We start from the raw sequence: 16,295 nt of genomic DNA, 5'->3' as shown, positions 1-16,295 counted from the left end.
GAGGGGAGGCGCGAGGGGTGGGCAGTCGCCCCCTCGGGTGAGGGGTCAGTGAGGCCGGAGGGGGTCCAGCTGCGGGCAGCGGGCTGGCAGTGAGGGCGCTAAGTGGGCAGAGGCCTGCGCCGGACATTGGCAAAGCGGGCAGCGCCGGAACCGAAAGTCACCGCTGGGGCGGGGCCGGCCGGGGGTCCGGAGGCCGCGGCGGCCCCCAGCGCGGGCGGGGACGGGGTTCTCAGCGGAGGGCGCCCGGCGCGGTCTGGGCGCACAAACTTCGCCCGGGCGGCGGGCCGGCAGGTGCGGTCACGTGGGGCGGGCGGGCCGGGGGCGGGCCGCGCGGACCCCGCCCCTGCGCCCTGGTCCGGCCGCGTCGGCGGGAGCGGGCGGAGCCGCGCCCGAGCGCGCGGAGCCGAGCGGGGACTGCAGAGTGGCCGGAGCTCCGGGCTCGCCATGCCCACCAACTTCACCGTGGTGCCCGTGGAGGCGCGGGCGGACGGCGGCCAGGAGGAGGCGGCGGAGCCGAGCGAGGCGCCAGGCGCGCCCGAGGGCGGCGAGCCCGACTGCCCGAGCCTGGGTGAGCGCGGCCGCACCTGCCCGCGGGACAAAGGCGGAGGCCCGGCTGCGCGGGGCGGCGGGCCGGTGGGGCGGCCGGGGCCGGAGGGGAGGGCGTCTCGGGAGGAGGGGCGGCCGCGGGGCGGGGGGGCGGACGGCGCGCCCCGAAGGGCTGTGGGGCTCTCTCCGCCCCCTCCCGGCCCCGCCGGTGCCTCTCACTCCTCGCTAGTTCCCACCACTTTGCCTGCCCCTGCGGTTCCCCTCCCGTCGCCCCGTCTCCTGCCTGCCGCGGCCCCCTCCCCGAGCTTCGTGGTGGGGGCGCAGGGCGACGGCTTCAGGGGCGGTGGGTTCATGTCCCCCTCCCCCGCCGCCCCGGGGCCCAGGAAGCACCTTTCCCCAACTCGGGGTGGGGTCGTGGGGAGGTGCGAGACGCCCTGGGTAGCTATGGAGACGGAGGAGGGCCTCTCCGAGAGCGTCCCCAGGCCCCCCGGGCGACCTGCTGTGACCTCCACCCCCGGAGAGGCCGAGGGGGGCGGAGTGCCTGCCTGCTTCCTTCCCGGCCGCCTCTGCTCCACTGCGCGCCGCTTGCTCTGGGGCAAAGGGCCGCCAGGCAGATAAGCGGCCGGGAGGACCAGCCCACTGCCCTGTGGGGTCCTGGGCTGGAAGGACAGCGGGTCCCCGCCGGGGCGGGGAAAGGCCTCCTCCACCGGCCACAGAGCTTGCTCAGACCGGGTCCTCCTGCCCCTGTGCTTCTGGAACCCAGAGGTTTCTGGCACTTTCACTTCCTCTTGGCGGAGGTTGGGGGGGGGGGGGGGCAGGGATCCCTGGGATCCCCGGCCTGCTTCTCCATCACCTGGCTCCAGGCCCCGACTTCCCTAGGGCTGGTGGGTGAGTCACCCGAGGGCGCTGCTTCATGTTCAGGCTCAGGGCCCCGTTGAAGTTGGGGTCCCTGCAGCATTGGGGAGCAGGTGACCAGGCAGGAAAGATGGAGACGCCAAGGCAGGCGACAGGTCCTTCAGAGCTGCCTCCAGGACGCGAGGCTGGGCCCTCCCTGGGGCAGTGCGCCATCCCGGTCCGCAGGGTCCTGGCCCTCCCTCGGGGTCCGCCTCCTTTCCTCTGCCCAGAGCTGTGGGACTGGGCAGGGCTCCAGCCAGCTGCCTGTGGAAAGCAGGTGGGACTTGCAGGTAGAGTCCCCGAGCCCAGCCTTCCCCACTGCGGCTCCAGCTAGCGGGCCAGCGGCCTTCCTGGCCCCCAGGAGCCATCAGGTCCTCAGGGGACCCTTACCGCCCCCTAGGAAGGCAACCCTCCCCCCCACCCCCCCCAGCTGGCCCCTTCTCCGGCGGGCCTCAGTGGCTGTCTGCAGAGCTGGATGTGGCTGCAGGGGGGCCGTGAGCCCCCCGCCCGCCCTCCCTCTGAGGCTCCTGCTTTGGGCTTGTCTAGAATACCATTTGCTTGCATGTTCAGAGGCAGGGGCCCCGGCGAACACCGCGTGTGGGCATCTCGTGTGCCTGTTGACAAGTCCTCCGGGCTCTGAGTTGACCCTGGCACTTGAATGAGCTGGCACAGAACTGAACCTGGGACTTCGGTGTCCTTCGCTCACGTTGCCTCAGAGAAATGGCGGTGGAGGCCTTGGTTCCCTGGGCAGAGCCCCCGAGAGGTCACAGGAAGGCGTGCTGTTGCCTTTCGGAGTCTGCCTGAAGCCGACCACAGCGGTGCCGAGAGGCCCTGTGATAGCCAAGGCACTGTCCCTGTGATGGGGCGGCTGGGAAGCAGCGCTCGTCCTGCTCGTTGAGGGGCCCTTCCGTCCTGCTTCTGCAGCACGGAAGCGCTGGTGAAGCCCCTCTGCAGACCCGTGTGCGGGGTCCTTGCCCCCCTGGTCCAGCCCAGGGCCATGCCTACTCACAGGGTCACTGGAGCTCCTTTCCGACTCTGTGGCTGGCCCTTGAAACCCCTGGGAGGCGCCTGGCTTTCCGGGTGGGCCTCCTGATGGTGCTGGTGAGACAAGCTCAGGGAGGCCCTCCTGAGCTGGACCAGGCTGGAAATAGGCGTGCAACCCCAGGGTGAGGGCCGGGGGCGGGCTGCCCCCAGGAAGGGGAGGGGCGGGGCTCACTGCTGCAGCCTTCTTGGCTGACCCGGAATCTGCCCGGCCTGAGCCCGCAGGCCTGGCACGCAAGCCCGTTACACACAGAGGCCGCCCAACTGCCTGCGCTCCCCTGCGCCCCGGGCCAGGCCCGCGTGGGGCCCTGTGGTCAGCGTGCGAAGCCAGGGCCCGCTTCCTGGCCGTCCGAGGCCCAGGCCTCCGTCGGGGTGCGGTGGCCGACACCCGAGCCTTGACCTTGCACTGCCGCTGCTGTGCTGACCTTGGCTGAATCGGGTTGGCAGGCCTCGGCTTTAGAGCTGGGGGGAGGCCTGCGGGCAGTGGGGGTTGTCCAGTGTTGGGAAGGTGTTGTGTGCGCCCCCAGGGTGGCCGCCGGATCCCGCCAGCCCCTGCACAGGGGGTCCCGCCCGGCTCCCCCCAGACCGTCCGCTTCCCCGGCTCTGCTCTCACTTCCCCTTCCTCGCTGGCGCTTCCTCTTTGGATGCCTTTCCTGTGATTTCCTGCTCTGCGGCTCAGGCCCTGAGGGTCACCTGGGGGCTTCCTTGACCTCTGGGGAGCCGGCCCCGGAAGCCCTGGGGGCATCATCTTGGGTTCCGCTGGGACTGCAGGGTTCTGGGCTCTGTGCTGCCCGTTGCCCAGTGTGGCCGTGGTTCTCGAGGGGCTGCCCTGGGCCAGCCAGAGCGCGGAGCGGGGCGCTGGGCGAAGGACGTGAGTACGGCCGCAGGGGCCCGGGACGAGCCTGTGGGGTCTGTCCGCGGGTCAGGCGTCGGCGTTGCCCCGTCATGGGGCTCCAGGAAGGAAGGGCTGCGGACGCTGAGCAGGAAGGGCTGACCCCGGCCCGTGTCCGGCACCCCCGCCGTGGGAATCTCTGTGGGCGGTCTGGGCTGACTCGGGAGAGTCGTGATGCTGGACAGAGGGGACGGGAGGGCCGGATTCCGTCTTTAAAGGCGCAGGACGGCCCAGGCCTGGACGCTCACAGAGCGGGCAGCCTGTGGCCTGGCTTCCCGTGCCCGTGGAGGCTCTGGGGCCACCTCCAGGCCACGGGTCCTTTTCTTGGCAGAGTTTCCCTGCTGAGCCCCGCAGACCTGTGTGTGTGCGTGTTTGCAGGCGTGTGTGAGCCTTGGCGTGGAGGCCCCCGGGGCCAGGTCACGTGTGCTGGGGTGTCTGTATCCGGTCAGACAGCTGGAGGTGCTGCCTCCTGGGGGTGCCCGTCCCCCGTGGGCCATGCTGGCCCCGCTCAGATGCCTGTGCCCGGATCTGAGTCTGTTCTCTGCTCACGTGCCCTCGAGTCCTGTGAGGAGCCTTAGACCCCACCCTGGGGTCTTTCCTCTGGAATGCACCCGGACCCCCGATCTCGATTCTGTGCTGGGTGGGTGTCTGAGCTGTGGACACCAGCGGTGCTGGCCGCCTGAGTCTGGGTGTGAGAGATACTCCCGAGGGTCTGTCTCTGACAGCAACCCCCCCCCAGGGGCTGGGCGGGCCCGGGGCCGCTGGGCATTAGATTCCAGCAGTTGCAGTTTGTTCCGTGAAGGTCGTGGAGCATCCACCCTGGTTCGTCTTGGTCCAGGGACGTCAATGAGTGAGCAGGGCGTCTCTGCGCCGTCTTGGGGGAGGGTGGCTGTAGGGACCAGCTTGTGATTTAGGGTGCAAGGGGGGACTGGAGCTTCATGAGCCGCTGGGCGTCAGGGTGGCGTCTCAAGGGGACGCTTCTGCGCCGGCAGGGAGGCGCGGCCCTCGGCCCTGCCCGCACAATGAGCAGGACTGCCCGACCCCATGACGGTCCCGCCCGACGCCTCCTAGCTGCAGGCCCCCTGCCCTGGGAGCGGCTCCGTCCAGTGGAAGCCAGCACCCACCTGCCTCCCTTGAAGGTGAGCTGTGACCTCCAACCAGGAGTGGCTGGCCCTGCAGACAGGCCTCTGTGTGTGTGGCTTCCTCCGGTGATGGGGGCGTATGTATCTGTGCTGGGCCTGGCGCCTGAGCAGACCAGAGGGATGCGGGCTGTCCGACACCTATGCAGACCAGCAGTCTGCCCTCCAGAAATTCAGCTCCCTGGGATGCAGCCCCTGGGTGGGGGCGGGGGATCCTGGCCTAGGACCAGCACCTCAGGGCGGTGACTCAGGGCCTGGAGCCGCGGGACTCTGAGCTGACCCGGGGGCTTCCACGGGGAGGCGGCTGCGGCCCGCGGGCGGCCGTCCTGTCGGGGTCGATGCTGTGTGTGTGTGTGTGTGCCTGTGTCTGGGTGTGTCCATGCATGTTTGTCTGTGTCTGTGTGTGTCTGTGTGTGTCTGTGCGTGTGCATGTGTCTCTGTGTTTCTGTGTGTGTGCATGTCTGCGTGTCTGTGTGCGTGTGTGTGTCTCTGTGTGTCTCTGTGTGTCTGTCTGTGTGTGTGTGCGTGTCTGTGTGTGTGTCTCTGCGTGTCTGTGTGTCTCTGTGTGTCTCTGTGTGTCTATGTGTGTCTGTGCGTGTGCGTGTGTCTGTGTGTGTCTTTTTTGTGTCTGTGTCTCTGTGTGTCTGTGCGTGTCTGTGTGTGTCTGTCTGTGTCTCTGTGTCTCTGCGTGTCTCTGCGTGTCTGTGCGTGCCTGTGTGTGTCTGTGTCTATGTGTGTCTGTGCGTGTGCGTGTGTCTCTGCGTGTCTCTGTGTTTCTGTGTGTGTGCATGTCTGCGTGTCTGTGTGCGTGTGTGTGTCTCTGTGTGTCTATGTGTGTCTGTGCGTGTGTCTGCGTGTCTGTGTGCGTGTGTGTGTGTGCATGTCTCCGTGTCTGTGTGTGTCTTTTTTGTGTCTGTGTCTCTGTGTGTCTGTCTGTGTCTGTGCGTGTCTGTGTGTCTGTGCGTGTCTGTGTGCGTGTCTGTGTGTCTCTGCGTGTCTGTGTGCGTCTGTCTGTGTCTCTGTGTCTCTGCGTGTCTCTGCGTGTCTGTGCGTGCCTGTGTGTGTTTGTCTGTGTCTCTGCATGTCTGTGTGTGTCTGCGTGTCTGTGCGTCTGTGCGTGTCTGTGTGCGTGTCTCTGTGTCTCTGCGTGTCTGTGTGTGTCTGTATGTGTCTGTCTGTGTCTCTGTGTGTGCCTGTGTCTCTGCGTGTCTCTGCGTGTCTCTGCGTGTCTGTGCGTGCCTGTGTGTGTCTGGGGCGCTGGCTGGAGCACTGCTGGGTGTGTGGGTCCCTGGCAGTCCTGGGCAGAGGAGCTGTGTGCTCCACGGGGTCCCCCAGGGAATCAGGGCCCGGAGGCCTGCGGGGCATGTGCGTGGAGGGGCCGCTGTGCCCAGTGAACCAGGCCTGCTCACCGCCCCCTGCCCCGCAGCGGACTGGGCAGCGGGCTGGGTGAAGGAATGCACTGCTGCCCCAGCACGGGGAGACCTGCTTGTTGGCAGTGCCCCGAGTCTTGTTGGACAGCGGGGTCCCCTTCTCACCCTGGGATTCAAGGGGACCAGCAGCCACGGGGATTATCAGGGTAATTGACTCTAAAGGTCCACTGCTTTGGGCTTCCCAGGTGGCGCTAGCGGTAAAGGAAAGATAGAAAAGACAGTGAGGTCGCTGTGTCGTGTCCGGCTCTCTGTGACCCCGTGAACTGTGGCCCGCCAGGCTCCTCTGTCCACAGAACGCTCCAGGCAAGAACACTGGAGTTGGTTGCCATGCCTCCTCCAGGGGATCTTCGCGACGCAGGGACTGAACCCAGGTCTCCCACGTTGGAGGCAGATTCTTTACTCTCTGAGCCACCAGGGAATTTCCGTGGTAAAGAACCAGCCTGCAATGCAGGAAACGCAAGAGACGCACGTGCAGGTTCGATCCCGGGGTCAGGAAGGTCCCCTGGAGGAGGAAATGGCAACTCACTCCAGTATTCCTGCCTGGAGAATCCTGTGGGTGGAGGAGCCTGGCAGGCTAGGGTTCACAGGGTTGCAAGGAGTCAGATATGAGCAACTTAGCACGCCGCTTCCCCTGTGTGGAGGCGGGCGGTGGGCTGGTAAGCTCTGCCTGGTGGGGGAGGTGGGGGAGTCTCGCTGGGCTGCCGGGGGCTGGCCCAGAGACGGTGATGAGCTCGTGGCCTCGTCAGGGCTGCGGTCCCCAGGGTCTTGATCTACTGCAGTTCAGGGCATCTCAGGCTGTGCAGCGGCAGTCGAGGTGGCTAGAGGTGTCTGTCAGGCTGGACACCGTGGGTGAGGGGCTGCCCTCCGCTTCCTGCCCCCAGAGAACCTGTCTGTGGGGATGGGGCTCTGCCCAGCGGCCGCAGTCTTGAGCCGACCCCGGCAGGTCCTGGTGCCTGGCCGGGTGACCTCTGGGTCAGCCTGCACTGCTGCACAGGGGGATGGCGGCCTCGGGCGGGGGTACACCTTCCCAGGGCCTGTGGTCGGGCTTGGGGTGGGGATCGGAGCCACAGGCTGTGGGTGGACGTGTGTCGCCGGCCAGCCACCTGGGACCTCCATCCCTGGCTGCACACACGTGAGGCCTCCGGGCGGGGGCTGCTGTCCGGCGGTGAGTGTGGACTGTCGTCTCTGCAGCCACTGCCTTCGGGCTGAGGAGGGAAGAGCCCCCCGCCACCCTGGGGCCCGTGAGAGTGAGGCCAGGCCAGGTCTCGGGCCTGGCGGGAGTGCGCAGCGCCCTGGCATGGCAGCTGGGCCTGGGGCCTTGCAGTCTGCGGCGGGCGGCCACCGTGGGCTGCCTGCTTGGGGGCCTGGGGCAGCGCTGCCTGCAGCGAGAACAGGGCATGAAGGGTTAACACCTTTTTTTTATGAGAAAGCGGGCGCTCCCCCGAGAGCCAGGCCTGGTCTGTGCAGATAAGCCGCGCTGCGGTGGGACCAGCCCAGGAATGAGACGCCCTGGCTCCCCCATCCATGGCCGCTCCCCCGTCCAAGGCGGCCCGCGCTGTGTTGGGCCCGGAGCCCGCTGCCAGGAGCCCCAGTGAGTGCCCCGTCCAGGTGCCCTGTGGCTGGGGGGCGGGGGTCTGCAGCTCGCCCCGGCTGGTGGGCGGGGTCTTGCCCGGGACCTCGGGCATCTGCACGGGGCCAGCTACCCGCGCCTCTGCTCGGGCCCAGAGGCCAGGTCCTGGGGTGTCTGCTGGGGCCCCGGCCTGCGTTTGTTTCCTGTTTTGGGGCTGCTTTCTTTTTGAGAACAGAGTCGGGGGGAGGTGGAAGTTCTGTTTCTGAGCCTCGCGCGGCCGGGGTGGGACCTGTGACCCTGCGCCAATTTCCGGGGCTCAGGTTGTCCTTGGTAGCCAAGACGCCCGGAGCCTCCCCGACTCGGCTTGCTGAGCAGGGAGCCGGACGGGCCTGTGGGCCTGCGCTTGCCCCTCGCAGCCAGAACCGCCCCCTTCTGCCCCGTCTGTAGCTGCTCTGCAGCCAAGCCGTCTGGGGTCTGCACGTGGTCAGCGTACGGCTGTCCCCCAGGGTGCCGTCTCTCAGGTGTCCACTGGAGCGGGCTGTCCCCCGGGGGGTCAGGAGGCCCCTCAGAGACCCCGCACCTTGCTGAGGCTTCTCACCCTGCCTGCTTTCCTGCCCTGGAGCCGGCCTGTCCTGGAGGTGACCCTTGGATCAGGCCCGGTTCTCGGGAGGCTCGTGGGCCGGTTCGGTCCCTGGGGAGGGATCGTGTGGAGCCAGCATCAGAGGAGAGGAGCACGAGGTGGTTCTTGGGTTTCCTCCTCTCTCTGAGCGGGGGTCTTGACCACAGCCAGATGGAGCCTGAGCCAGTAACGGGAGCCGTCCCAGGAGGCCACGGGGCGCCCGCCTCCCGCCCTGGCTGGGCCGGCCCTGCACCCCACCTAGGCTGGGATCACAGTCGCGGATCCCTGAGAGAGGAGCGACCGGAGCGGCCGCGGCAGTGATGTGACCAAGGCGGGGCGGGGAGCCAGGTTCCCTGAGTCCACCGGCGGCCCTCGCCGCCCGGCGTGGGGTCATGTCCAGACGGGAGGAAAGTCCCTGGAACGTGCTCTGTTCTGGAGGAGCCAGCTCAGCGCCGAGGGCTGTGTGTTAACCGTGATTCGGTGTGCACCCCAGGTGTCTGGCTGCTCCTCTGTGTTGGCGCCTCTTGGTAGCCAAGACGCCCGGAGCCACCCCGACTCGGCAGGGGGTGTCTTTGGCCCGGCTGTTGGGGTGGCTGTGGCCTCGGTCCTGGTTGAAGGGCAGCCGTGTCCCCCCCAGCCCTGGCGCCTTCCTGAGTCCTTCTCTCTGAGCACCCCCAGTCCTTGGGGTTTTGCAGGAGGACCTTTGTCCTGGGCTCTGTGGGAGAGCGTGGGAGGCAGCGGTGGTGGATTAGGGGCGGTGAGCAGGACACCCGGGCCGGTGGGCCTTTCCCCGTGCCCCTGCCACCTGCTGCCGCTTTCGGCTCATTCCCGGTTGTGCCAGGGTGCTAGTGGCGGGATGCCCTCGGGAGTGAGTGCCCTTTCATGAGGGCCTTTCGGAGGTGCTGTGAGCAGGCCCTGCCCGCCTTTTCACGCTGAGCTCGCCCGCCCGCCAGGCACTGGCTCCGGGCGGCCAGCCAGATGCCAGGCACACGCGTGTGGAGGGCGCTCCCGGTTGGGGGCGGGGTGCCGGCCTGCCTCCCGCCCTGCACTGTGACCCGGGGTGGGATGACACTGCCTATAGCTCTGCCAAGGGGGCTGTGTTGGTGGCAGGGTCGGCTCAGGGTGGGCCAGAAGGGCTGGTTGCACAGGACAGAGGCTAAATTTGCCAACTCGGGAGTCACCCGGCCTGGCCCCTGGCACGTGGCATCTCGGCGTCTGCTCCTCCCTGAGATGGCCTGGGGGCCTCGCAGGCCGAGAGCGAGGGTCAGGGAGACCCGCAGAGGCTCTGGTGGTCGGGGCTCGTCCGCCCCTGGAGGCCCTGGGGGGCTCATCCAGCCCACGGAGGCTCTGGGGCTCGTCCACCCCTGTGGAGGCTCTGGGGCCCGGGGCTCGTCCGCCCCTGGAGGCCCTGGGGGGCTCATCCACCCCACGGAGGCTCTGGGGCTCGTCCGCCCCGTGGAGGCTCTGGGAGCCGGGGCTTGTCCACCCCGTGGAGGCTCTGGGAGCCGGGGCTTGTCCCCCCAGTGGAGGCTCTGGGGGTCTGGGGCTCGTCCACCTGCCGCCCCCCTCGTGGCTCCCAGCTGTGGGCTGGAGACTCTGTCTACCGCCGGAGCCCCATGTGGGAATGCCGGCTGGCCCTCCGGGAGCAGATGCTGGGGGAGATGCCTGTGCCGGAGGCGGTATCGACTGGAGGGGCCATGGGCGGCTCTGTCCTCTGCTTTCCTCTCAATGTTTGCTCTGTCCTCGCTGCAGAACAAGTTACTGTTTCAGCCCCAAACTTGCTGTGACAGCATGGAAGCCCCCGGGCTCGAGCGGTCCAGTTGCTCCGGCCTGACCGCAGGGTGCTGCTTCTGGGCCCGTGCCCCTCGGACTGTGCGCTGGTGGCCAGGCCCTGGATGTCAGATCCAGCGTTGATCCTGGCCGCAGAGCATGGAGGGCAGGGGGCGCTCGTTACTCTGGGTGTCGTGGGACCTGAAACTCCTGGTCCCAGCCCCGGGTGACTTGGAGGAGAGCCCGCCGCAGGGGCTGTGGCCGCAGCCGCGTGGGGAGCCCAGGGCATGGCCGGTCAGGCTCATCATGACGTCCGCAGGTGGGACTGCTGTGCTGGAGGTGCCCTGCGCCCCCCGGGAGGACTGGGTGCCCCCCGCCGCCCACGCCCAGCGGCGGGAAGGGGTCATGGCCCAGCTGACCCTCAGGAGCACCTTTGGGCCTTTCCCGAGACACGTGCTGAGCCCCAAACACAGGCCCAGCGGAGGGGGAGGAGCTGCTGCCCACGGGGCCTCGGCGGTCAGGGCTCTGACCGAGGCTCTGCCCCTGCCTGGTGCCGGCCACCCCCACGCGTTGCAGAAGGCCCTGTTGTGTTCATGGCAGGGACGCCCAGCCTTCTCGGGAGAGCAGGAGCCAGAGCGCCGTGTGGACTTCCCGCCCCGAGTCCGGAGCCCTGTGTCCACACGTCCCTGCTCCCCACTCAGGTTTACGGACTCAGGGTCCAGTTTGCATCTCATGGAGCCATCAGTGGGGCATCAAAACTGGTGTGGGGAACCGGACGCAGGGCAGGTGAAAAGGGCGGAGGCCGCTGGGTGGGTCAGCGTGCGGGGTGAGCCCCAGAGGTGGCACGCTGGGGGCTTCTGAGGGGGCCCCACCTGTGAACCGAGGCGGGCTGTGTGGGTGAGTGGGGAACGAACCGACAGACGCAGGGGCCGGCTCTGCTGGGAGCGGTGGGGGTCCGCCCCACGGCCTCCAGGCCGTTCCGTAATTAGACGTCTGATGCCAGCCTGGCCTGCCCACTAGAGCAGGTTACCCAGTGGGGCTGCCTCTCCTGAGTGCCTGGGCTGGGACGGCAGGGTGGGCTTGCCCTCCTAGCCAGCTTGGCCCTGGACGCCGGATCTGCACTGGGGGTGCCCTCGTCACGTGTCCTGACAGCCGCTGGGCCCTCGGGGACACCGGGGACCCGCCCCAGGAGGCTGGATGGGTGAGGTCCCCGGGATTCCCTCTGCCTGGGCTGGTCCTGGGTCCCTGTCATCACGAACAAGCAGAGTGAGCCCCAGGAGGACCCTGGCCCTTCAGAGCCCCCGTGTGAACGGAGGGCTCAGGCCCTGGGGGTCTTCGTGCCAGGGACTCCTTTGTGCCAACGGGAGTTGTAACCTGCTGCTTGCTTGAGATAAAAGCTGCCGCTGTGTATTCTGCAGAGGTGAGAGTGGTTAAGGGTGACAGGTGTTTTCTGTTTTGTGGAAGCACAGGTGAGCCCCTCAGGTGGAAACATTGGATTTTTCCTTTAATTATGACCCCGATCTCTGCGTGGGTGTTTTGTGTTTTTTATTTTGGCCGTGCTGGGTCTTTGCTGCTGCCCCGGCCTTCTGCTGCGGCGGCTCCTCTTGCTGCAGACCACAGGCTCCAGGGGCACGCGCTTCGCTGCTCTGGGGCGCCTGGTGCCTTCCCAGCCCAGGGCTGGGACCCGTGTCTCCCGCTTGGCACGCGGCTCCTCACCCCGGGCCACCAGGGGAGCCCAGGGGGCACTTGCTCTTTGATCTTCAGTTAGGGGTCTCTGCTGGAACAGACTGGGGAGGAGACTGCTTGCGCTGGTCCCTGCTGAGCGAGCCCTGGGGGAGTCTCCAGGAGGGGAGGGAGGCGCATCCTGGCGATCCCCATGGGCACCGAGCTTGCGGTGTGCGGGGCGGGGGCGGCCTCCAGGCCGGGGGTTTATGGAGACGCTCGGGGCGTGTGCTGCTGTGTCCCTGGTGCGTTTCGTGTGTGTCCCGCGTCCCCTGCTCGTTGCACGTGATGTCAACACCGTGGCCAGAAGCAGCGATGTGGGAAGGCGGAGGCCCCCCTCCCGGGAGCCGGGCTTCCCGTGTGCAGGCACCCGCCACACCTGCCCCGCCTGCAGCGAGCGGCCGTCCTGGCCTGGGGGAGGGGCATTCGCCATTTCACCTCCCAGTCTCCAGGGCCGTCCTGGGTGCGGGACGAGCTCCCACACCCGCCCGACCCGGGCCCGTGCACCCTGGTGGTGGCCTGTCCGCGCCCCGGCCCCTTCTGTTCCCCTCCGGCCTCTGGTCTCAGAGCTCTCTCAGTTGCAGGGATGGGCAGACTGTCCCAGCTCCCGATTGAGGTTGCCGCTTGCTTTCCTGGGGGTTAGACCCACTGCAGGTGCCCGGCCACCCCTCCAGAGCCACACCTGCTTAGGCTGTGCTTCCAGGCGGGGCTGGGGTGGGCGCCCCAGGGCTTCTGTGACAGCGGAGCGGAGGCCCTGCCTGCACCAGCCGCCCCTCCCGGATGAGAAATACAAGACCCAGGCGGGGGCCGTGACTTTGTGCAAGGTCGGGCAGGGGGAACCCGACACCCCTCCGGGGGCGGCTGGCGTGGCTGCGCCGGCCTGCGTGTCCTCCAGCGTCCAGTCTGCAGACAGCTCTCTGCAGCTTCGTTTACGCCAGAGACGCAGTCGGAAACGTGGGGCTCTCCTTACCAGAAAAAGGATTGTTATTACCGGAAAGGCCGAGTCGTGGGGACCGGGAAAGGGTGCTGAGTGACAGGCGGGAAGCGGGAAGGAGACAGGGAGGGGCCGTTCAGGCGAGTTCTTGCCTGGCTGAGGGCAGCTGTGTTTCTTAAAGGGCTTCCCAGGTGGCGCGCGGCAGAGCGCCCGCGTGCCCCTGCAGGAGTCGTAAGAGAAAGAGGTCCCACCCCTGGGTCGGGAAGACCCCCTGAGGGAGGAAATGGGGTCCGTAGGGGTGTGTTGTGGCCTTTGCTTTGACCTGATGTCAGAACCTCGGTTTCAGAGAACACGCGAGTGAGCGCAGGATATCTTCTCCCTCCCCCCTTCCGGAAGCTTCTGGAGCCGGCCTGTGTCCCCACGCAGGGGGCCCCGCCCTGTGGGTGGTCCCGCTTGGCTTTCAGCTCTGCCTGTTGGGGCTCAGGAGCTCCGGCAGGCGGCAGGCGCATCCTCTCCTGGTGTCATAGCCCGTGACCCTCACGTTCACCTGAGCTTGGTCTGCTGGGTGGTCGGCTTGCACGCACCAGCCCTGCCTCCGGCTCTCACCGTGCTCCCGGCGTCCGTCTGCTGGCGGTCACCCCGCATGCACGGACCCCAGCTCTGGGCCTGTGCGCCCCACGGTGGTCCCCGGGCTGGGCAGCGCAGGTCCATCCAGCAGGCCCGGGGCTAACCCCTGGGCAGCTTCCGGGGAGGGGCTGGGAGGCCTTGGTGGAGGGGCGTGGAGCTGAGTGGGGCCTCTGGATTTTGGGGGGCTGGGCGGTGAGGGGCGACCCCTGGTCCTGGCAGACGCTCACGGCCATGCTTGCGGGAGCCGCTGGTCATGAGATGTTTGTCCTGTGGGACCTGCGATGCTGGGGCTGAGCCCCACGCTCCTGAACCCAGTGCGGCCCTGGGCCTCATCTCTGCCCCGCGCCCTCGCCCGAGCAGATCACTGAGGGTGTGAGGGCCAGATCGAGAGAGGCCGGTTCCCTCGTCGCCCCCTGTGACTCCCGCCACATCTGACCACACCCGGTCTGACCAACCCCCTCCGCGTCTGGCCACGCCCTATCCCGTCTGACCAAGCCCCTCCCCGTCTGAGCTCACCCCTCCCCGCAGGAGACGGACACCCCAGGGAGAGCAGCCCGTTCATCAGCCATGGGGAGGCGGACACAGAGAGCGTCTACGAAGGGAAGAACATGGCGCTCTTTGAGGTGAACCTCACTCCCCCCCTAAGCGGGAGGTGGCACAAGGAGCCGTCATCCGCACAAGAGAAGAGGCCCACCCCCGGCCTCACGGTGAACCGAGGGTCCCGGCTGAGGCCTCAGGGAGCCCCTCGCAGGGGCTGGACGCGGGCCACTTGGGAGCCCTGGAGCTCTGACCTCGAACCCCTGACCCCTGGTCTGTGTCCAGGGCCTCCTGCCCACTTTGGGGGAGCGGGGATGCGCCCAGATGCTTGATCTGGTCAGTTGGACTGTGCATCGGGGTTGGGGTGGGGCAGCGTGTAACTGACTCCACATTTTGGCCCCAAAACAGGAGGAGATGGACAGTAACCCGATGGTGTCCTCGCTGCTCAACAAGCTGGCCAACTACACCAACCTGAGCCAGGGCGTGGTGGAGCACGAGGAGGCAGAGGACAGCCGGCGGCGGCAGGCCAAGGTGCCCGCAGCCGCCCCCGGGACCCCCCGCAGCTGCCCCCGGGACCCCCTGATGCCTGCCCCCTGGGCTACGCCACCCCCACTCGCCCTCCAGGCCAAGGTGCCCCCCACCCTGGGCCCCAGATCCCGAGTGGGCCACCTGGCGCTGGGGTCATGCTGGCTCTCCGCAGGACGGGCTGGCTTCCTGGGCCATGGTCTGTGCAGGGACCCGGGCCATTTCCATCACACACCCTCCCGCGGTTACCCTGCAGTGCGGCAACCCCTCTACCAGGCCGCGTCTGGGCCCCGTGCGGGCGGGACCCTTGGGAAGGCGTGACTCGCTGGCACATCCACCCCGTGGTCAGGACACGGCGGTGTCTGTCTGGCCCGGTGTTTCTGTGCCCGTCGTGGTTTAGGGACTGGTGGCCTGTCTGCGCTCCCGGGGACCCGGGGTGTGGACGCAGCTCTGGCCCGGCCCTGACGGCGCCCGCCCTCTTGCAGAGCCCTGGCATGGGCACCTTCATCGGCGTCTACCTGCCCTGCCTGCAGAACATCCTGGGCGTGATCCTCTTTCTGCGCCTCACGTGGATCGTGGGGGCAGCCGGCGTGCTGGAGGCCTTCCTCATCGTGTCCCTGTGCTGCACCTGCGTGAGTGGAGGGGGCGTCGGGGCCCCCGTCAGAACCCCACCCTTGCCCGCAAGTGGGGGGCCTGACCGTTGGGACCCCCACCCTTGCCCGGGGCAGGTCGGCCCTTGGCTGCTGACGGGCCGGCGGGGATGGGGCCTGGTGGAGCCTCCGCGGGAGTGGGGTGAGTGAGTGTTCCTGGACGGTCACCACTCCCAGCTGTCTGTCCGTCCTGCACTTCCCGCAGCCCCCCTGCCCACTGGGAGCATCTGGGTGTTTCCTGGGGCTCCCACTGGAAGGAGGGGACGCCCACTGGTGACGTGTTCAGACCAGGGCGCTCCAGGCCCCCTGCAGGTGGCCCCCAGCACCGGCCCTGCCCCTCCCTCCGTTCCTGTGGCGAGAAGGGCCGTTCAGCCGCCCTGACCGCAAGCGCCACCTGCCCGAGAGGACCTGGCGGGCAGATCACCAGGGTCCCCCAGGCCCCGCCCGCTCCGCGGGCCTCCTGTGGGGTCGCACTGGGATCTTCTGCACATGCTGCTTTCACTGCGCACCCGGGAGCATCTTTGGAAGAATCTCCCCCAAAACTGATGAAAGCGGGAAACAGCAGGGCCTTGTTGAGCTGGAAGTGCGCCCAGCAGGACCTGGCCAGCTGGTTGCTGAGGCCTCACGCCTCCCCGGGACTGTTCTGTCCGCTTCTCAGGTTGTGACATGAAGGCCCTGCAGCCCGCAGGTGTGGCCACTTCCCTGCTCAGGTGGTGGGGCTGGAGGTGGCCCACCCTGGAGAGGCTGTGGTGGTCCTCCACCACAGATGGGGTCCTGGGTGCTTCACGGGAGGTGTGCCTCCACGGCATTCCCCTGCATCCCCCGAGGAAACGGGCATCTCGATGGGACCTCTTGCCTCCCATGGGAAGTAGGCACTGGCTAGAAGCCAGCCCTTCAGTGCAGGAGGGCTTTGAGCCGGGGGTCCCCTGGGTGATCCTAGGAGCTCGACATTGTGGCTCAAGTCGCCGAGGTCCTGAGTGCTCCGGCCACGCGGCCGCCCAGCCCTTCCGCAGTCAGAAGCTGGGGGCTGGCCTGCAGGTGGCCCTGTCCTGGGCCTGGCGCCGTCTGCATGCTGAGGGGACTGTTGGAAACCCTCCGTCTTCTGAGAGGCCCCCTGTCTGTCCGCAGACGATGCTGACCGCCATCTCCATGAGCGCGATCGCGACCAATGGCGTGGTCCCAGGTAGGGGAGCTGCGGGGAGCCGGGCGTGGTGAGGAGGGGCCGCATGGGTGGACGGTGCTGCGTGACCACTTCCTATGACCTTTGCCCTGCACCCCGGGTGACCTCGGGCTTCCCAGGTGGCTCAGGGGTGAAGAATCCGCCTGCAGTGCAGGAGACCTGGGTTGGATCCCTGGGTGGGAAGATCCCTGGAGAAGGGAATGGCAGCCCACTCCAGTG

The 16,295-nt window shown here is 67.8% G+C and overlaps 1 protein-coding gene across 1 annotated transcript in view; it reads left to right on the top strand.

The window, feature by feature from the left end:
* Positions 1 to 348: 348 nt before the first annotated feature.
* The window catches only part of SLC12A7 (solute carrier family 12 member 7), a 38,060-nt gene continuing 22,113 nt past the window's right edge, over positions 349 to 16,295 (top strand). The window contains exons 1-5 of the mRNA XM_065905315.1: positions 349 to 568; positions 13,713 to 13,807; positions 14,130 to 14,252; positions 14,732 to 14,878; positions 16,025 to 16,079. Of these exons, the coding sequence (XP_065761387.1) occupies positions 445 to 568; positions 13,713 to 13,807; positions 14,130 to 14,252; positions 14,732 to 14,878; positions 16,025 to 16,079 (544 nt within the window). The 5' untranslated portion in view covers positions 349 to 444. The remainder of the gene's footprint in view (positions 569 to 13,712; positions 13,808 to 14,129; positions 14,253 to 14,731; positions 14,879 to 16,024; positions 16,080 to 16,295) is intronic.

Source organism: Muntiacus reevesi, chromosome 14, assembly GCF_963930625.1.
Source record: "Muntiacus reevesi chromosome 14, mMunRee1.1, whole genome shotgun sequence".
Classification (NCBI taxonomy): Eukaryota; Metazoa; Chordata; class Mammalia; order Artiodactyla; family Cervidae; genus Muntiacus; species Muntiacus reevesi.
Note: the sequence above shows the minus strand (reverse complement) of the source record. Positions and strands in the feature narration are given on the sequence as shown.